General features: G+C 34.2%; 1 protein-coding gene across 4 annotated transcripts in view; it reads right to left on the reverse strand.

Moving 5' to 3' along the window:
- The window catches only part of LOC137250608 (solute carrier family 41 member 1), a 263,443-nt gene that overhangs the window by 180,159 nt on the left and 60,207 nt on the right, over positions 1-23,077 (reverse strand). The window contains exons 1-2 of one of the 4 annotated variants that reach the window (XM_067783719.1): positions 10,592-10,608; positions 7,749-8,080 (exon numbers count right to left, since the gene is read on the reverse strand). The exons of 2 other annotated variants lie outside the window; for them this stretch is intronic. Coding sequence is in view for 1 of the 2 variants with exons in the window: in XM_067783720.1 (XP_067639821.1) it covers positions 7,749-7,833 (85 nt within the window). In the remaining variant the exon portion in view is untranslated. Of the gene's footprint in view, positions 1-7,748; positions 8,219-10,591; positions 10,609-23,077 lie in introns of those variants that run through there. One more of the 4 variants, XM_067783720.1, reaches the window with a different exon arrangement.

Genomic DNA, 23,077 nt, shown 5'->3' on the forward strand with positions numbered 1-23,077 from the left:
ACTGAAAAACTGTAGAATTAGTTTAAGCGTAGTTTGACTGACAGACTGAGTTGAACTTGTACTGAAAAACTGGGCCTAAGCTGTTATTTTGATTTCCGTGATTTTTTAAGTGAAACGTGGTTTGCGACTTTCGCAGTTCACAATCACGCTCTTGCCACATCACAACCTTTACATCGCAATTAGTGTTGCTTTCCACTGTTTGTTTTCTAAGTAAGTTGTTATATACAAACTCTTAGTCGCAACACAAATCAAGTTCATACTATCATGGTAATGTTTCTAAGAAAGAGCTGTAATTTCCATTATTGGTACGCATAATTGCGAATTAGATGCAGATGCCATCACAGTTTTTCTTCGAAAGCTGTCGCTGCATTCTACTGTGATCTTTCAGTTGCTGTGACAATATCACAGGTAAATGAAAATTGCCCAACTCTATACAAAACTATCCAATGCTATTCTTTTAGACTGCTCGCTGCCTCGATTTATCTACATGTTTACGATTGAAGCCGGTAAAACATATACCAGAAATTGTAATTTTTTGTTTGTCTCCATTAAATCATGCTCATCTAGTTAGAAGCACAATTTAAATACTTCATTAATTTTTCAATTTAGTTAAAAAAAATCCCAAATTCCCAGAGAAGTATCTTGAATGAGATAATGGGCAGCTGTATTATTATTAAGGGACCAACACAATTTGTATAATTTCAAGGCCGACAGTGACTAAAGTGGAACGCTTATGTACATCTTTGAACAACTTTTGGTGTGGCCATTCGGTGTAATATCACTCTATTTATGAGAGGACAAGAATACTGCAATTTCTTTAGCCTGAATCTCTAGAGGACAATCCAGAACGAATCTGTAGTGGTAAAATATAATTGCTGATGTACATATGTATGTTGATGACATTGATGTCATTAGCCTCATCAAACGCACCGAAAGTCTTGGGTTCAACCCTGGAAAAACTAATATGAAAAAAATCTTTAAAAAAAAGTTTATTCAATTAGAACAAAAAAAAATTATTTTTTTTAACAGAGCTGTTGCTTACATTTCAAGAACTTTTTTTGTTGGAGAACGCCCTATCTCAAAACTGGTTTCAAAAACGTCCTATCTCAGTATTAATGCAATAAATTTTGAGTTGAGTTACGGCGCTTATGAGAAAAATTCATAGCTGGGCCTTGTTCAATAAAAATCTGAGACCGCGTTTTTTAAAATGTCCGAGATGGGCCTTTTTTCAAACAAAGTTAGTTGGCATAAAAAGAAATGCCCTGCCTTAAAGGGGACAATGAGTTTGCTGTTTTTGTATCGTATTCATATGCAAATCCTTTTTTTTTTAGAAACAAATTTTTTTTCAACCTTTTTTAATTTTTAGATTTTTTCCGAATAATTGTTTTTTATTGTGTTCATATGAACTTCTAATATTTCAGTAATATGTAAGTTTGAAAAAAAAAACTTCGCAAAAAACTAAACATATTGTGACGAATATTAGCATCACTAGACGGTTAGTAAATAATCACGCAACAACAAAAACATTGAAGCGAGCCACACTGGTGTACATGAACACATCAATCGTCATTTACACACATATATAGAAGGCAACGAAGAGATATCTCACGCACACACATGTGGTCATCAGCCGAAGTAGTTGCTCACACATGCAAGCAGGATATTCTAAAAGGTGAAACGTCTAGAACTTTGGAGAAATATGCAGACGAGGCAACAGAGAGTATAAAAGCAGCGCAAGCTGAGGAATCAGTTATCAGTTTGATTTAAACACGCAATTAGTTGTGAAGTATAAGTGTTATTGTGAAGTACTCTCAAAGTAGTCTAATAAAGACCATTTGCATTACTGAATATTGGAGTTATTTATTCGACAATTTAGCGATTCGAACGTTGGCAGAAGGTGTAAAATAATCGAAATATCCCAAGAATTCGTCACAATATTTTTTTTAACTACTATTTTTACATTTTGGATTTTTTCCGAGTATTTCAGCTTTGAATTCATTTTTTTTAGAAATACAATTTTTTTAGAATCAAATTTTATTGTAAAAATACAAAAGTGGGTTTTTCTTTTCTTAATAACAAACGCTTTTTGTAGATTTTTCCAAAAAAAAAATTAATGGAGATATCCTTTTTTGAAAGAAGTTGAAGATACCGAATAATTATTTTTTATTGTGTTCATATGAGCTTCTAATATTTCAGTAATAATATGTGCTTGTGAAAATAAAAACAAGTTTGCAAAAAACTCAGCATATTTTTATTAACTAAAAATTTAAAATTTTGTATTTTTCTCAGAGTATTTCAACTTTAAATTCTTTTTTTAAGAAACACAATTTTTTTTAAGAAACAAATTTTATTGAAAAAATACATTTTTTTTCTTTTTTATAACAAAATTTTTTCTAATTCTTACTATTTTTTCCAAACAAATTTAATGGAGGATATCTTTTTTTGGAAGATGATGAGGATATCGAATAATTATTTTTTATTTTCTAATTTTTCAGAAACACATTTCGTTAGCTTAATGTGAAAATGTGCTAAGGCACTTTTTACGAATTTTATAGGAGACGGAAAAAACTTATTGAACATAATAAAACAGAAAATATAAACAAACTAAAGAACAGTTTTTGTAAACAAAAATATTGGAAAACATCAATACATAAGACGGCAAAACAATAACGATTCAGCTGATCATCCTAGCGTTGGTGTTGTTGTAATATATAAAAAAAAACCCTTCTGTTTTTATTTCAATTCGGACCTCACGCCAGCTAGCAAAAACTGATTAGAAAAAAATTTAATTTCGAAGAAAATTTTTGTTTTGTTGGAAAATTTTTTTAACTCTTAGATGCAATTTTGAAGAGAACGGAACTGTATTCTTGGACCATATTTTGGCCACTTCGGCACAAAAGTGTACCCAAAATATGCTTAAACTCTTCCGAAATTGGTCCGAAGCAGTTTCGAAATGATACCTAAAATAGCCCTGAAGTAAACCTAAAATTGTTCCGAATTGGTCCCGAAATAGTCTCGAAATGATTAAGTCATCACAAATGGTCCAAGATATGCGATACAGTTCCATACTATTCAAAACTTTATCAAAGGTCACCCATCTTTCACGCATGGACAAAGGTGGCACTTAGCTCCAAATTAGGTGATATGCATGCTCATAAATTTGTACATAATTTTCCACCACTAGCGATGACAATTCGACCACAGTAAGCGGCATAGTGGAACCATACAGGTGACGTCCGGAAATCACCTGATTGGTAGTTTTTTTAGTATGATACTTCCGGTGAAGTACAATTTCGCATACATAAGTCCATCGAATTACAAAAACAAAGTACATGGAATTTGTATATATCTTTGTTAGTATGTCGCCCTGCATGGCTAAACAATGGTGCTCGGGCTTTCACATCAGTCCTGGGTGCTCTACTCACTGAGCCCGACGTGTAACAAAATATTTTCGACAGTGTTCAGTGAAAATTCAGATAGATGCTTTGGTTTGGTGGGTTATGAGCGCAGTATAGATATACATATATACATTAGAGGTTTACGCCGATCACTTTATCGGCGGCGGCGGGGTAGGCTCTATTGTATACCGGCGTACGCCGGTATTATTATTTTAAAAAGCTTGATTTTTCTATTTAAAACACTAATATTTAGGAAAGGTTTTGTTTGTATGTATTTAAGGAAATCAACGTGTTGGCCATTTCGGAAAGATCCGGGGTTTTTGCCTCAAGATCTCGCAGACCGTTAAAAAATTTTCAGGAGTAGCTCCTTGCGGAGGGATTGCCCCTCGTTCGCTTACCCAGAGAGGCTTCGAACCTAACCCCGGTCTTTGGAATTGGTACTCTTGCGTCTGCTGAAAAGAAATAGAGATACATAAAATAGTCACACTTTTGTCTGTATATCTCGTGCAAAGCGCAGTTTCACTTAGGGATAACTCCTAATTATCGTCGCGAACACAATTTATTTAACTCATTTGTGGCTCATTGGCGGTCACTCACAAAGGCGACTTACGGTTGCTATTAATGGTCTTTTAATACTCATGACTCTCGTGGCACAGGGCGCCTCCAGTTTTTCGACTGTTTTTAAGAGCTACAATTCCCGATGTGCGAACAGTAGCAATGCCGACCACCAGTCGCTACCACGCCTTCTGACCCTCACACCATATGCCAGCACAGAAGCTATAGGATTGCGACTTCGCACTCATACCTTCGTCGACGTCACTTTCCTAGAAGCTCTAGGTGTAGCTCCGAATACTTTCCAACGGATGCTTTTGTCCCGCTATGCTGCCGAGCTACGCCAGAGACACGCCTTGAAACGTTAGAGAGTGACTATTCGGCCAAGGATGCCGCCCTCGAAATCATAAGCAGTCTAAGTGAATGTCATTGCGTAATTCATCGTGAAAATCGTATAATCCTCGGCACATCTACATAATTAAAATTTTACAAGGACCCTCGATAATTTTTTTTAAATGTAGACCAAAGTTTGCAGACGTTTGTGTTCACAACATGGTTTGAACAAAAAACGATATTTTAGAATGAAAGTCGACCGATTTTAAGTTGAAAGATGTTAACAAATCTACATGGCACACAAATTAATATAGAGACAAAATGTCGCAATTGTGTTGTTAGTGTAGAAATGAGAAAAAATTAATTAAGCATGAAAACAAATACCAGCAGGATGGCCTAGTGGTTAAAGGCTACTGCAGTTTCACCATGTGATTCACGGTTCGAATCCCGGTGAAACCTTTCACAACATTACAAAATTGCCTGATGATGATTACGTTGGCGGTTTTCGAAATGGTTCCTTAGAAATATGCCAGTAAATGTTTCATTCTTTTCAGTTTCTCTTAGAAAACATAATAATTAAAATTCAATTATTATAAGATGGTGTTAAGCTCATGAATTCTTAAATATAAGTATAAACTGAACACACCATTAAACAAACATACATAAATATGTACAACTGAGCCTGAGTTTACAAAGCTTCTCATTCGCAACGAAGAAGAACTTTACAAAAACAAATCTACATGGCACACAAATTAATATAGAGACAAAATGTCGCAATTGTGTTGTTAGTGTAGAAATGAGAAAAACTAAATTATGCATGAAAACAAATACCAGCAGAATGGCCTAGTGGTTAAAGGCTACTGCAGTTTCACCATGTGATTCACGGTTCGAATCCCGGTGAAACCTTTGACAACATTACAAAATTGCCTGATGATGATTACGTTGGCGGTTTTCGAAATTGTTCCATAGCAATATGCCAGTAAATGTTGCATTCTTTTCAGTTTCTCTTAGAAAACATAATAATTGAAATTCAATTATTATAAGCCGGTGTTAAGCTCATGAATTCTTAAATATAAGTATAAACTGAACACACCATTAAACAAACATACATAAATATGTACAACTGAGCCTGAGTTTACAAAGCTTCTCATTCGCAACGAAGAAGAACTTTACAAAAACAAATCTACATGGCACACAAATTAATATAGAGACAAAATGTCGCAATTGTGTTGTTAGTGTAGAAATGAGAAAAACTTAATTATGCATGAAAACAAATACCAGCAGAATGGCCTAGTGGTTAAAGGCTACTGCAGTTTCACCATGTGATTCACGGTTCGAATCCCGGTGAAACCTTTGACAACATTACAAAATTGCCTGATGATGATTACGTTGGCGGTTTTCGAAATTGTTCCATAGCAATATGCTAGTAAATGTTGCATTCTTTTCAGTTTCTCTTAGAAAACATAATAATTGAAATTCAATTATTATAAGCCGGTGTTAAGCTCATGAATTCTTAAATATAAGTATAAACTGAACACACCATTAAACAAACATACATAAAGATGTTAACTGCTGTTTTACGGTCTTATGATTTAAGAGCTCATTATGGATGACCGCGTAACCTCAGTTTTTAGACTACTTCGACTGTCCACTTCGTTAGGGTAGTAGCACATACGGTCATTAGTTCGACTGTCTTTGAAAAGCTTTTGTTTCACCACTTTAAGTGTTCTTGCGAAGGACAAAGCCTCACCTGGTAAATATATGTGCCTACGTATTCACATTTATAACAGGAGCCGTAACGTGTTGGTGATATTTAAACATGGTTGATAGGATAGGATTTGGATAGGGCCGCCAACTTTAGGAAATGTCAAACCGTGAGACTTGGGTTTTGAATGATGCAGTATGAAAATCAAAATTAACATTTCAGACGCTATTTTATAGTTAAGCAAATAAAGTGATTTTTCAAACCCTTCTCATACGTGTTGAAGATATATGCAACTTAAACGTGACCTGACAATCATTTCAAAGGAGTATTTAAACCCCTGGAGCCTACTAAAGTATTTTGCATCACTGATTTCGATTATTCTTTCAACCAGTCGAGATATAGAATTTTTGAAAAAATCGGCACCTTCTTCGGGTAACTTGGGTCATTTTATTTGAATCCATTGCTCTTTATTATTTTTTTGAAAAAATTATACGAAGTTAGCATATAAATTTATTATATAACTTTTCTTTTAGTGTTTTGTTTTAATAACTTGGTGAATTCGGTGATGTAAAATCCGTGTTAAACTGGAATTGAAAGCGCCTGTTTTCTCAAATAACTTTTGAACTGTTAGAAAGTGTTAAATTTCGCAATTGGATTTGTATAACACATCATTGGTGAGGCCATTATTGGTATATGCTTCGATAATCTGGAGCCCAAGTTATCAGATTTACTGCGATAAACTGGAATCGGTCCAAAAACAGTTTTTGCGTCAAGGAATCTTCCGCCCTACTGCAGCCGGTTAAAACTATTACAGTTTCCTATATTACAGAGCCGTAGGTAGATGCTTAATGTCTTTTTTATAGTAAAACTCATAAGAGGAATGAAATCTAGCCCATTTCTGCTTGGCGAAATTAAGTTCAGTGTGCCAGTCAGACCGTCTAGATATTTTCAACAACTGCATATAATTATATGCAGATCGAACTTCGAAATGCATGACCCACTTCGTGGTATTTGTCATGATTTCAATAATCACTGCAAAAACTTAGATGCTTGCGACCCGATTTTCAGAATTAAAAAGTACCTGCTTACTACGTTAAATATGTAAGGTGTAACTCCTATACCGCTGTGCGTCTTTTCGACTTTGAATTTGAATGATTTGATAAGTATGCAGTATATTTTTGTAACTATTATTTAAATGTATTTAAGTCGCCAAGACTTTTTGTTTGTTTTTTTTTCTATCAACCCCTTGTATTGTGTAATTATTATTATTTTATTTTATGTTTTGATCTATTGTGCCTATCTATAACTGGCAGTGATGCGCATCACTTCATACCCCTTTCGACCATACCGGACGAATTTTCGAAATGAACAATAAATGGCCTAGACAGTCTTAAGCTGGAGACATTGGTGCTTTATCGGTAACCTTTTAACAGCTGATTCGACCAACCTTATGAGAATCAATGCAATCGGTTATTGGTGCCGCTAAAGTCGTAACCGTATCGTAGCCAACCAATTGGGTTTTGGTTTGCTGTCGTAACGATAAACAGCTGATTACGTTAGGGATACGGATACAGCGATACGACATACGGCACCAATGACTCCAGCTTTTAAAGATTGGAAAATATAGCAACGCGCCGAACGCCGCCGCCGCCGCGCCGATATTTTTGACATTCGGCAGCGGCGGCGGCGTTTATCGCCGGCGTATATCTCTAATACATACATATGAATGGAATTGTTTCCGATATTTTTCAATTATTTACCTTCATCGCTTGAGTTGAGTGGCGTATAACCACGTGTCGAACGCTTCCCGAGGCAGAAGACATCCAATTTACCAAAGGCACTCATTTTGGAAGCACTTTGAATCTCCACACCCCAAACAACCTACCGCAACGGATTTTTTGCGTGTCTGTCGGTGTACAAAGATGTAAGGGTAAAGATTTATGATAACCAACTTGATGCGCAAAAACTTGTTTCTTGCAGCTGAATGCTATTTTTGTTTGCTTTTTTTCTTTTTCACTTTTATTATTCTTTCTCTTTACGTCAGCTCCATTTTTAAACGGTTTTTCTTTGTTTGAGAAGAGGCACTTAAATACTGAGTTTTTTAAAATAAATAAAAGTTTTTTTTTTCAATATTTTTGCATTAAATTTTAAAAATTCCGAAACTAAAACGAGCAAAGCCAATTCATACGACGATAAGATGTTTAATTCCAATAACGACCGGAACGCGTTCACTAACACCGGGGAGACCATAAACAAATGTGAATTCATTATTGTTACGTACATACATCTTGTTTGTTTTTGTTATTTATTGCATGTAGGAAATCATTCAATACCGAAGCATTTTGAAAATCCCGAGAGTTCGCAATACTATAGAAAATAAAATTGGTGAATGGGACTTATAGAAAGAACGTAACAAGAAATGCAAATGGGGCTTTATATTTTACGTGTGAGATGCAGGAAGAAACGGTTAAACACGTTCTGTGTCCGCGGCAGAGTTTCCCCGAGACAGTAATTAAGCTAGGTCCTAGAAAATGTTTGGTATTTGCCAAGAGGACGGAGTTATTCTCCTAGTGCCTTATGGGGAATTTTCCGTTTCGTTGTCAAACAAATTCTGGTAACACTGCATTCAGTCTATGTGAGGTCTTTATTGACCGGCGAGTTCAACATAATCTAAGGCCAAAACAATTACACAATTACACGCCCACAACATAATTCGTACAGCGTAATGTTTTTAGAACTATATACCCCTCTTGATGTGTTTATTAGCTAGGTAAGATATTCTCAGCAACGACAGTTGTCGGATCTAAGCGGACACAATTAAAGCTCCTTACGAACTAACTACCGCTCTCATTGATGCGGGTCGCAAGATTTGTCTGACGTTTGTTTTCTCGATGAAAGCTTATCAAGTCAGTATTTCCACGTGGCAAGGAAAAGAACGATGTTTCTACCGCAAAGTTTATATGACGGTAGCTCTTTAGAGCTAAATCAAAGTTGTGATTTTCGTCACAAAGTGTATATGTCGACAGTTCTTTCGAAAGCGCGCGGTATTTTATTATTATCATATGAATTATATGAATGAATGTAATAGAACATAGTGAAAGCAGCTGATTCAAGGGGTTTGTGTAGCGCAGCCCTTTCAGGTTACCAGCGCAATACATAGCTTCTCCAAACCAATTGTCAACCTCACCTATCCGTGGTAAATCCTGTTTCATTAACAGCCGAGGCTCTGGCGACCCCGAACTCCTCATGTATCTAGGGGGTGGGAGGGCGGCATGACCTAGAAGGTCGCATGTGGTCATAACAAATCGTTCCCGATATGGTCGGGCTTGGCACTGGAACGTACCGGAAGGTACCGGATCTGCATCCGGCAAAGGACCATCAACTCGATAACACTCCCCAAGGCCTTCGAGGAGTGTCCTTATCGCTACAACAACAACAAAGCAGCTGTAAATTTGACTTTTTACATATGCGTTGCGATCGCATAGAAAGAAGTCTGAGATCTAGGGAAACGCAAAGATAGTAAATGGCATGACAAATTCATCATTAAATGATATCAAAATTCACCGACAGGCAGTTTTAGACTGTGGCAGGGACCTTATAGTCGACACGACGGCTCAAAATTTAAAAAGGAACTGGCGTTGGGCTCTGCTCACAGTATCTGAGAAAGATCAATTAATTAGTCGTATAAACAAGAATCAGGACTTGTAGTGCCTACCTGGCAATCCATAGCATAATTGTGCTATCATTGTGAATGCGAAAGGTCAATAATGGCTTTAAATTTTCAGACACTCGTGGACACTGCTGGAGGCAACTATAATCTCAGAAACTAATAAACCGATGTTTGTTGACAGCCCAGAAGTCGATATAATTTAACTCGATGAAATTGAATATCCAGCGGAAGTGTTGAGTCACGCTGGCGTCCAAACAGCCTCTCAATGTCTCGCTTTGTTGGTTTCACGGGCATATCAATATTTAAGAGAACAAATGAGCCTAGATATACAGGAAGGATTCTAATATGCATTGAAACGAGGAGGATAGCTTCGTACAACCACTTCTGTTTATCTTGTGAAGTAAACCGTCTCTTAATGCGATAATTCTGCGCGTGTTCGGAACTATTGCGTATCGCTCGGGTACTTACGGGCGTTATAACACGTCACTGCACTTTGAAGATGTCTTTAGGGTTTGAGCGTGAGGAGCTAAGGAGTAAAAAGACGTGGCGCTTATAGGCATGAGGATAATCTGCCTCACCTGATAAGCTTTCCCCCCATTAAATATGAAAACGGTTTTGCTCCTGGCCAGCCGAGTCAGACAGCCACAGATTACCGCTTCAGTGAAAATGCTTATTAGTGGTTTTTGATATATATGTGTAAATGGTACAGAACGCAAGATACATAAAAATGTCTAAGAGCTGCTTGAGTGTTTCCTTAAAGCTTTTTAAAACATCTTTAAAAGCTTGGTCAAAGTTTGTTAACTTTTAAGCCGAATTGCGATCACATAGTTTGCGGGAGAAGTTTATTGAGGAAATGAGAAATGTGTATGTTTTCGGGATCCCGGTATTGAGTGTTCCTCGCATTACGTTCTTCCAAATCATTAGTATAGGTACCTTTATGTTTTGTTTTTAAGTTTTCAGTCTTACAGCTGTTTATAATTTGTTTTTGTATAACTAATTTGGTACGTGCCACGTGAATATTTACTAGCATATTTTTAATTTTTTAAGTTAGTATGTACATATTAGAGATGGGGCGGTACAACGGAAGACACGCAAAAAATTTTACTTGTTTTGAGTTACCGACACTTAACCAAACTGCAATTCAATTTCATCATGGCGAAACAATGACTTTAGAGGTTTATAATGGGATTTTCGACCTTTTGGCGGATTTTTTAATAAAAAATTTACTAAAAGAGCCAAGCGGATTCCCGCAGGCTTACTGAACAAAATGTGGGTTTTTTCAAAATGCATGCTGCTTCGTTGGTCAATTGAAAACATAAATAAACGTTGAGATTTTTTAATACCTCCTTTCCACGTGAATTTGGGAAAAGGCTGATGCCAGTGAAAGGTGCGGTGTTCGGCGCGTTTCTGAACTTTGTACTTTCTTGTACTTTTGTAGTTAGAGGGAGTTGAAGTCATTTGAAAAACTTGATTCATAGAAAATTTTTTCAAGATTTGTAATGTAGTATTAGCTTTAGTAATTCCTCATTGATTGTGATTCCCATACCGAAAACGTTCATTTTAGTAAACACCTGTGGAAGCCTGTTAGTAGTTACTATTCGATTGCTTAAGTTCTTTCGATCATTATTATTCAACATTTTTTTTTAATTAATATTAACACTCTCAGAGAGCGCAACCCGGAGGAATAGAAAGGGCTTGTCTGAAGCAAAAACAACCAGCATACACCTGCTCTCGCTGAAAAGCGAAGGATCGGGCAGTTTACGCCGGATGAGCCACCGAGCTTAAAGAGGCAATGCGTCAAAGGCCAAAGGAGAAGCAAGTCAAGGCGACTGGGAAACCTGCTGAGATGGCACCAAGACAGAAGTTCTTCTCGCACGCCCTCAGATGACCTGACACTTCTCCAAGAGCTGATAATGAAGGGAGTGTTCAGGGAGTGCGGATATGCCCTGCGTGTATTTCTCGTAGACAGCGGGGCTCAAAAAACGACAGCGTGTTATACCAACGTTAGAGGGGTGGAGAGGGCGAACACTCTGTCCGAGACGGGGGGCAGTGGGGACCACGCACAACGTGACAATGTTCCCCCAATAAGTGATCCGGCTCCTCGAGCCTAATGTGGCGCATAATAAACTGCAGCTTTGAGGATACAGGCTTACGTCACGATGTGGGCACTGACGAGGACGTTTATCAATATACTAGAAGGAATGGTTTCAACTTTTATAGATTTGGTGCTTAATAGGCTATTCACTCATCAAATTTTGATCAAACCACGAACACACATAGGACAGACCATCAAACAAACCTATCGTTTTCATTCACAATTAGTTAAAATAACTTTTCGTTTCTGCACTTTTCACAATTTTAGTTTGATATCAGAGAAACACGCGAAAAAATTTGAAAAAACTGGGTGGTTGCAGACAAACGTTTAAAAATCGGGACTATCGGTATCGCGCCTGTGTATTTAATCGATATACCCATCTCTAACACCTACATATGTATATGCACATACAAAATACGCGCGTATATGTTACATATTTATTTTCCTCTGTTCGTTATTTTGATTACTCTATATTTTTGTATTAAGTTCTCTATTATGTCTCCACTGATGAGAGCGCGCGCGCTTTCCGATATCCGTTCATTCGCAAATATATATGCATGTGTATATTAAATGGCGCAAGCACAAATGCTAATTGACATGCCAGCCAGCTTTGGGTGTCAAAACGGCACCGTTACCGTTTTCTCAACCGTCACAACACACTACGCGCGCCCGACTAATGACGCATCCGCCTGCTCCAATGTGAAGTGGCGCTCTGGGCGCAATTTAAAAAGTGCCTCAAGTTGAGCTTGAAAATATTATTTTTAGCGAAAGAATTGCAGGTAATTTTAATTTCTTAATTTTTCCAACATATTTTTATTTAATTAAACGCGTGAGATTTGAAATTTCAATTTTGAGACATTTGTTGTGTATTTCTATACCTTTAATGAAAATGAAATGGTTTATTAAGACCAAGTTTACATATAATGAGATTATCTTAATTTTTGTACTTAACTCCTAATTAAATAACTATATTTCCCATACATATTTTTCCCCTTCGATTATCGCTTACGAACATATTTTAGAGAAGCTGATTTTTTTCTCCAGACCTAGAACCATCTCTAGGGTGTCATTTCTAAATGAAAGCACGAAATAAAAGAGAAAGGATGATATTTTACGAGTAATAATCTTGTTCCTTCGGATTGGACATACGTAAACGCATAAATTAACTACTGCGGTTTTATTGCAGATTAGTGCATTTGTAAACGTGGTCTAAGTTTGTAATGAATCTTAAAATTGTAAGTCCTTAAAGAACATGAGATAGACCCTCTAATAAGTATATCGATATATCAGGATGGCGAGCTGTCTTTATTTAGTCGTGACTCTGTCTGCCTGCCTGTCTGTTTGAACGCCAATAGTCCCTAGATATCTTGATAAAATTTGGTCAGCGGGTGTATTTGGGCGTCCGATTAATCATATGTCGGAACCGTCCGGATCGGACCATTATAGCATATACATATCTCCCATACAACCAATTTTTCGAATAATAGGGTTTTCGTAATTTCTTCCTCATTTCAACCGCTAGAATCTTGAAATTGCACCAGGTGATTACATATACATCATACACTCAGAAAAAACTCGAATGAAATGGCATTTAAGAAATTGTTTCCTCTTCGCATGGCCAAAATTTCTTCAAAATGAGGAAAAATTCCTCAGTTTGAAGAATTTTTCCTCATTTTGAAGAAATTTGGCCATGCGAATGAGGAAAAAATTTCTTAAGTGCCATTTCATTCCCATTTTTCTTCAATCGGGAGAAATTTTTTTCTGAGTGTACGCACATAATTGTCGGAAAAGTTCGTCAAGATTGGTCAAATATACAACATACATGCATATATCTCATACAACTGATTGTTGAGATTTAATGAATTTTTCAAATGTCATCAGGCCATTGTTCAGCTCCATTCATGAAAGATATGAGGTCTTAGGCACAGCCGAACCCAGTCCGGTCCTTAGTTATTTTTTATTAATATTCACAACTGCTGTGTTGGGACAATTGAAACAATAAACATATTATTTCATGTTTGCATTAGGGCCGACTAAGATAGAACTTTATGCCACACTTTAACTTTGACAATTGAGAGCTACAGAATGAGGGACACAAAACTACATACATGTGCCACAATGAATCGCCAAAGCATAATTTTTGCAGTGGTAATAATTGCATTGAAACGTGTTTTATAGTAGTTTTAGTTATTAGAAATACATTTACGTTAATCGTTGCTATTTATTTTATTCTTAAACTTGAAAAATGCTGCGAATAAAGGGAAATTAAAATGCCGCAGATGTCAAAGTTATCAAAAGTTAAAAGTTTCCTAATTTTTCGTTAAGTGTTTCCGCCTTTTACGAAATTCAATTCAAATTTGTACATAAAGTTTTATCTGTCGTCGAATTCAGGGGCAAATTCAAAATTAAAAAAAAATAATAATAAAATGTCAGACACAAACAATGTTATACGCAAAAGGAAGAAGTTATAGAATTACCCCTTAGACCACGTTTACACCTGCATTTCTGCATCTGCAATAAATTCAATAAAGTTAATCTTCAAATTTACATAAGATCCCTCCATAGGAGCTAGTTTCCTAAATGTCACATCTGTCGGTCGGCCGTGAATGTTGAGAGAATAGCCAACAATGATGATTTTTGTCAAAAATAAAAAAAGAATTGCAAAATGTTAAAGTGTGATTATTATATAAAAATAAAAGTATTATTTGCATTTAAATTGACGAATTTTATTTTAAATTGTCCCAGTGGTGCATTACATCTCCACAATTGGATCGTTCACTGTTTCCAACTATTCATTCGGTAAAATAGTCTCTATAAAGAAAATAGAAGCGTAGCGTAGAGAAAATTCAACATCATATTGTGGGATATGATCCACCACTGAGGAAATTTAACTCGAAATTTGCCAATTTCAACGCTAGAAACTTACAGATTCACTTTTTTGTGAACTTTTAATGAAAACAATGCGGGTTTTTTGTAATCTTCAGGCGGGTAATGTGGTGAATTTTCTATCGTCAGTTTGACACCTTCTATTGCTGTTAGTCGTTGAAGGTTCTCGATAACCTCAAGTTTCTATTTAGAATTTGTTCATAACTAGCGGATATTTAAGGGAAAACTTTATATGGGAAATATAGTAATTAAATTACCGACAAGGAGTTAAGTAGAAAGATGAAGATAATGTCGTTATATGTAAAGAATCTGTATGGAAGGGCCTTTTTGAAAAGCGTTAAAGGCCCAAATTCATTCGACATTGAGTCGTTTCATTGCCTTTGGATTGAGAACATAGGGCCTGGCAAAGTTGACATAGTCAGAACACCATTTTCATAATCATATTTTCAGTGGTCCATATCAATTGGCATCGGTTATTGGTGCCTTAACCTAAAAAATTTGAAAATTTTATAAGAAAGGAGATAACAGAAAATATTACGAACATATTCCATAAAAAAGAAGCCACTTAGTCAAAAAGTATCCAAAAGAAAAAATGACATAGCCAAAAAGTTAATAAATACACCAAATTAAATATTTGGCCAAAACCAAAAACCAATTGGTTGGTATGGTATTGGCTAGGTCCTTATAGTATGGCCTAACGTAAGCGCCAAAACGACGCAAAATTCGAATGTATTTTTTATTTTTTATGAAGAATCTTGTTAATATTGACACTCAGTTGTGCTTTCACCGCAAGGTTGTTAATAAAATCAATATTCAAAGAGACTGAAAAATATGGTTAAAAATTGGTGACAACTCTCTGCGTCGAGCTGCCAAGTAAATATGTATGTAGGTATACTTATGTATCTGCACATGTGCCTACAAAACAATTAGACACCAGCAAAACTAGAAGCGCTCCAGGGAAAAGAGCTGCACATGTATTTGGCCTTAAATGAAAATGTTTAGGATAGAAACAGAAGTACGTTAGCCTATATATTTGACAACATGACAAATTTGTTATAGGGTTTATCTTGATCTAGAATAGGTTGGTATTGACAATAACGAAATTTAACGGGTATGAAATTTTCAGCTGTAAACAAAATTTTTTACGTATGAAAAGACATTTCAAAAAGTGTAGACGCTTCGTCAACAATAATAGCAAAAGTTCACCAAAACTAATGAGAAGAGTGGTGAAGAAGCGTGTGGTCGAGTGTGTCAGACCACACGCTACCCTCAGGGCACTTATTCTCTACATTAATCAAGATTTATTTCAAATTAATGCTTGCCAACTCCAACTTCTATAAAAAATTTAAAAAATGTATGAGGGCTAGGGAACCTTTCGTTGGGAATGCTGATGAAAGTAATTTTTAATGCGAAGTCTATATCATGCTGACCTCGACAAAAAAATATTACCTATGGTCAGTTGACGATTTGTCAGTTTGTTTCAACATATGTATCTATATAAATTCGGGATCAACATCAACGTCCCTATATTGAAAGTTACAAATATTATAGCGTTCGAAAATACATATAGCATTTGCGTATGTTTGTATGTATTTCAGCAGCTTAACCTAGTTCGGTGTCATCAGTTCTGCATTTTAGGGCTGGGTGCTGGCGCCATATTTTTGATGCTGATACAATGACGCTATAAATAACTGGATTTCCCATATAAAACTGCCTTTCGAAAGCACAGTGTATAGCCGAATTGCCAATTGTCAAAATCTACAACGATAACAGCTGGATTTATTCTATCGAGTTTACGGGTTTCCTGCTGTCAAATGCTGTTAAAAAAGTTAGTGAATCGCGCTAATAGAAAGAAATGCCATTTTGAAGAATGAAGTTTAGTATTTACAAAACTGGTAAACGATGTGTTCTTATATAGAGATATAACGAGATTATCTTCATTTTCGTGCCTAACTCCTAATCTGTAATTAAATTACTATATAGATTTCCCATATTAATCTTTTCCTTCCGATAATCGGTGGCAATTTGACAGGTAATAATCTAGTTCTTAAGGATGTGACATATACTTACATATTGTGATGAATATTAGTGACACTAAGTGATACTGACATCACTAGTCTGATGCTAAGTAAATGAAGCCACAACAACAATAAAGCAGGCAGTCACTTCTATCTACATAAACGAATCAATCATTATGTCTACACATATGTACGTACACGCAGCGGAGAGAGAACGCACAACCACATGCATATATCTTATCTGAGATGCGCTAAAAAGTAGGCAATAATTTATGCAAGTAACACTCACATATACACGCGCATATGAGAAGCTATAAACGTAGTTATAGTTGGTAATTTTGTAGCTGCTAACTAACTAATAAATTCCAGAATATAACCGCCTAGAAATATGTCAACGAGGAAACCAAACACTATAAAAGAAGCAACAGTTGAGGCACGAAACTTTAAGTTTGGTTTAAGCAAGCTATCAGTTGCGAAGTATAAGTGTTATTGTGAAGTACTTTAATAAAGGCCATTTTGCATGATTGAATAGTGGAGCTATTTATGCAACAGTTTAGTGATTCGAACGTTAGCAGAAGGGTGCAAATAAGAGGAATTGCAGTAAATTCGTTACAATATGAACGCTTAGATTAACTATTGTGGATTTATTGTAGATTAGTGTATGTGTAAACGTGATCTTATATCTTCAAGATCTACTAGAAAGACAATATCACTTCCCAGGTATTTTTTAGTTTCACACATTGTCATCGATATTTCCGATACTTTTCCTAAATCTAGAGATGGTTGTCGGGTATTTTTTTTTAGATAGAAACACCAAATAAAAGAAAAGGGTAAAAAAAGTGTAAAGAAGATGGCCGACCGACAGACTCGACAGCTAATATTATAGCTTGATGAGGCATATGTGAACGTGTAGATTAACTTTTGTGGATTTATTCTACATTAGTAAATAAGTTAAAATGATCTAACTATCAATTTGATGATAAATTTTAATTTGTGAGAAATTAAAGTAGCAAAACAAAAACAGCTTTTACTCAAATTAAGTATTTTATTTTACTTATCTTCTATGTGTATATAGATCCACACATTTATAGTTCGAATTTTTTCTGTGTGCCACTGGCACAGTGTTGCGAACTAATCAACCTTATCGCGAAGTTCACAAGGAAAAGTGTTCGCCTCCACTTTTTTTGTTCGGGTGAACTTTTTCCGCCTATCGGCAATTTCGGCGAACAAAAGTTCACTTCGAAACAGCTGATGCTGTATTGTGAACTAACAGTGAACAAATAATTTACTCGCAATTGTGTCAATTTTGCAAACAATCATAGATTTCCTTAAAAGACAGCAAAAATAGAGATAAAAAATGTATAATAAAATGTTTAGTATCGCACTTAGGTTGGTATTGATTGAGCGCGAGGAGAATCTATATATTAATACCCTAACAAAATTTCCATACAATCAATTGACAGGCTGTTTCGCATACTTAGCATACGTAAAATCATATAAAGGTTATATTAATCGATTTGTATTGATCAGCCGCAGTGCATAGGCCTATTTTTGTTAACAAATATTACTCTATTTGTTTATAATTAATAGAAAAGTCATATAAAAGTTATATTAATCGATTCGTATTGATCAGCCGCAGTGCATACGCCTATTTTTGTTAACAAATATTACTCTATTTGTTTATAATTAATAGAAAATGTTTTTTGTAAATTCGAAAATCTGTGCAACTATCGAAATTGCCATCTGTAGGACGCATTATGTTCATAAACCCCCTGAGTACAAAGCTCCAAATGCTGCATTGTCGCATATATGTATATATTTGTACACGCCAAACGGTGAGAGAACTACGCTTCGCTCATTTTCAGTTCAAATGCATTGTCGCGTTGCTCAAATGTTTCATCTCAACATACGTATATATTCGTACCCACCAAACGGTGAGAGAACTAATGCTTCACTCATTTTCAGTTCAAATAAAATATTGTTTCCCATTGTTGCCAATTACCTATATTGGTCTGTACCAAAATCTTTAAAAAACTGTTCTAAACTAATTGTTAGCGTACAAAAAAACTTTAAAGAGAAGTAATAACTTAACCGGCCTATTTTTTTGGACAAATTTTACTTACACGTAAAAGCATAGGTCTTTATTTACCATATTCTTTGTTTGTAATTTTAGTTGCTTTAAAAAAATGAAATCAGAAATAATGAGTCAACTTTTGTTCAAAATCACTAAATTTATTTATTTCTAACAATTAATTGCAAATTTGACCCAAATGTTTTTAGCATTTCCAGATTTTATGCTCATTTTAGATATAGCACGTCTTATAGCGAACAAAAAATAAGTAAATTTGCTACAAAGATATTACATTAAAATTTGTATATTGTCTTTTATGCTAATTTATTTTGATATTTCTTATTTTATTTTATTATATTATCTTTTATTTCAACTTAGTTGAATCGGAAAATTTCACGTTGTATATTAAACGAAAAAAAAACAACCCAAAAACGTTTTCGATTTTAGGTCGAAATATTGCACAGGCCGTATATTACTCTACTATCTATATATTAATACGCTAACAAAATTTCCATACAATCAATTGACAGGCTGTTTCGCATACTTAGCATACGTAAAATCATATAAAAGTTATATGAATTGATTCGTATTGATCAGCCGCAGTGCATAGGCCTATTTTTGTTAACAAATATTACTCTATTTGTTTATAATTAATAGAAAGTTTTTTGTAAATTCGAAAATCTGTGCAACTATCGAAATTGCCATCTGTAGGACGCATTATGTTCACAAACCCCCCTGAGTACAAAGCTCCAAATGCTGCATTGTCGCGTTGCTCAAATGTTTCATCTCTACATATGTATATATTTGTACCCGCCAAATGGTGAGAGAACTAATGCTTCACTCATTTTCAGTTCAAATAAAATATTGTTTCTTGTTGCCAATTACCTATATTGGTCTGTACCAAAATCCTTAAAAACTTGTTCTAAAATAATTGTTAGCTCACAAAAAACTTTAAAGAGAAGTAATAACTTAGCCCGCCAATTTTTTGGGACAAATTTTACTTACACGTAAAAGCATAGGTCTTTATTTAACAGATTCTTTGTTTTTCATTTCAGTCGCTTTAAAAAAATGAAATCAGAAATAATGAGTCAACTTTTGTTCAAACTCACTAAATTTATTTATTTATAACAATTAATTGCAAATTTCACCCAAATGTTTTTTGCATTTCCAGATTTTATGCTCAATTTTGATATAGCACGTCTTATAGCGAACAAAAAACAAATAAATTTGCTACAAAGATATTACATTAAAATTTGTATATTGTCTTTTATGCTAATTTATTTTGATATTTCTAATTTTATTTTATTATATTATCTTTTATTTCAACTTAGTTTATTATTTTTTAAATGCAATTTGATTGAATCGGAAAATTTTACGTTGTATATTAAACGAAAAAAAAAACTACTCAAAAAAGTTTTCGATTTTAGGTCGAAATATTGCATAGGCAGTATATTACCCACTATCTATATATTAATACGCGAACAAAATTTCCATACAAACAATTGACAGGCGGTTTTGCATAGTTAGCATACGTAAAATCATATAAAAGTGATAATAATCGATTCGTATAGATCAGCCGCAGTGCATAGGCCTATTTTTGTTAACAAATATTACTCTATTTGTCTATAATTAATAGAAAAAGTTTTTTGTAAATCCAACAATCTCTCCAAATATGGATATTTACTTTCTTGCACAAAAGCGCGCCATCTTTGGACAAATTATGTAAGTTCTCTAAGCCACAAACCTACATAAGCGTAAAGATTAAAACATGGTTTCCCATTGTTGCAACTTACCTATAATAGCCTCTACCAAAATCCTAAATAATTGTTCCAAAATAATTTGTAGCGTACCAAAACATCTTAAATAGAATTAATTTCTGACCTGCCCATTTTTTGTGGCAAATTTCACGTACACGTAAATACATAAGTCTTTATTTAACAGATTCTTTGTTTTTTATTTTAGTTGTTTACAAAAAAACATGAAATCGCAAATAATGAGTTAATTTTTGTTGAAACTAACTAATTTATTTATAACAATTAATGGCAAATTTGCCCCAAAATGTTTTTGCATTTGCAGATTTAATCCTCATTTTAGATAAAGTACGTCTTATACTGAACAAAAAAAAAAAAAGTTACAAAAATATAACATTAAATTTTTTATATTGTTTTTTATGCCAATTTATTTTATTTCACATTTTATTTTATTATATATTCTTTTATTTCAACTTAGGTTATTATTATTTAAATGCAACTTGACTGAATCGGAAAATTTCACGTTGTATATTAAATGGATAAAAAAACTTCCCAAAAACGTTTTTGGTTTTAGGGCAAAACGGCAACCGGCATCATGGCGGCCGTATTGTGTAGGCAGTATATTACCCACTATCTATATATTAATACGCGAACAAAATTTCCATACAAACAATTGACAGGCGGTTTTGCATAGTTAGCATACGTAAAATCATATAAAAGTGATAATAATCGATTCGTATAGATCAGCCGCAGTGCATAGGCCTATTTTTGTTAACAAATATTACTCTATTTGTCTATAATTAATAGAAAAAGTTTTTTGTAAATCCAACAATCTCTCCAAATTTGGATATTTACTTTCATGCACAAAAGCGCGCCATCTTGAGACAAATTATGTAAGTGCTCTAAGACACAAGAAAAAGTTTTTTGTAAATCCAACAATCTCTCCAAATATGGATATTTACTTTCTTGCACAAAAGCGCGCCATCTTTGGACAAATTATGTAAGTGCTCTAAGCCACAAACCTACATAAGCGTGAAAGATTAAAACATGGTTTCCCATTGTTGCAACTTACCTATAATAGCCTCTACCAAAATCCTAAATAATTATTCCAAAATAATTTGTAGCGTACCAAAAAATCTTAAATAGAATTAATTTCTGACCTGCCCATTTTTTGTGGCAAATTTCACTTACACGTAAATACATTAGTCTTTATTTAACAGATTCTTTATTTTTTATTTTAGTTGTTACAAAAAAACATGAAATCGCAAATAATGAGTTAATTTTTGTTGAAACTAACTAATTTATTTGTAACAATTAATGGCAAATTTTCCCCAAAATGTTTTTGCATTTGAAGATTTAATCCTCATTTTAGATAAAGTACGTCTTATACTGAACAAAAAAAAAAAAGTTACAAAAATATAACATTAAATTTTTTATATTGTTTTTTATGCTAATTTATTTTATTTCTTATTTTATTTTATTATATATTCTTTTATTTCAACTTAGGTTATTATTATTTAAATGCAACTTGACTGAATCGGAAAATTTCACGTTGTATATTAAATGAAAAAAAAACGTCCCAAAAACGTTTTTGATTTTAGGGCAAAACGGCAACCGGCATCATGGCGGCCGTATTGTGTAGGCAGTATATTACCCACTATCTATATATTAATACGCGAACAAAATTTCCATACAAACAATTGACTGGCGGTTTCGCATAGTTAGCATACGTAAAATCATATAAAAGTGATATGAATCGATTCGTATAGATCAGCCGCAGTGTATAGGCCTATTTTTGTTAACAAATATTACTCTATTTGTTTATAATTAATAGAAAAAGTTTTTTGTAAATCCAACGATCTCTCCAAATATCGATATTTACTTTCTTGCACAAAAGCGCGCCATCTTTGAACAAATTATATAAGTGCTCTATCCGAAGATTAGAATCTTCATATTTCCACAATGATCACATTAAAACCCGGAAAAAAGTATAAGTGCACTTATTGCGTTTTTATATGGAACTGTTTGTTCACTTCACTTAATTTCAAGTAATTTCACCATAATTCTATGTCAATTTCATTTGATTTTACATAATTTTTATATTTTTGTTTAAGGAGCTCCATACCAAAACGTTATAATTACATGTGAAAAGTTTGTAGAAAATTTAGGAAAATACAATCAAAAAGTACAAAGTCTTAGATAAAATTCAAAATTTTACAGAAAAAGTTAAGTAGGTTAGACCAGTCTGCTATATTTCCAACACTTGATGCATAGACTGAATTGAAAAAAAATACACGTTGGTCGAATTTCGACCACAGGCGATACTAGTATTTATTATTATGCTAACTTTTTTGATTATATGCCCATTAATCGGATGCTTAGATCCCATAATCCTAATTTGTTTATGTCGCTTTAAATTATGAAATTATTTTATTTTAGTAAATATGTTTGCGTGAATAATTTCAATGTTTTTGTTTTGTCAAGTAATTTCACCTTAATTCTATGTCAATTTCTTTTGATTTTACATATTTTTTATATTTTTGTTTAAGGAGCTCCATACCAAAACCTTATCATTACATTTGAAAATTTTGTAGAAAA

This window comes from Eurosta solidaginis, chromosome 4 (genome assembly GCF_040869045.1).
Source record: "Eurosta solidaginis isolate ZX-2024a chromosome 4, ASM4086904v1, whole genome shotgun sequence".
In the NCBI taxonomy this organism is placed as follows: Eukaryota; Metazoa; Arthropoda; class Insecta; order Diptera; family Tephritidae; genus Eurosta; species Eurosta solidaginis.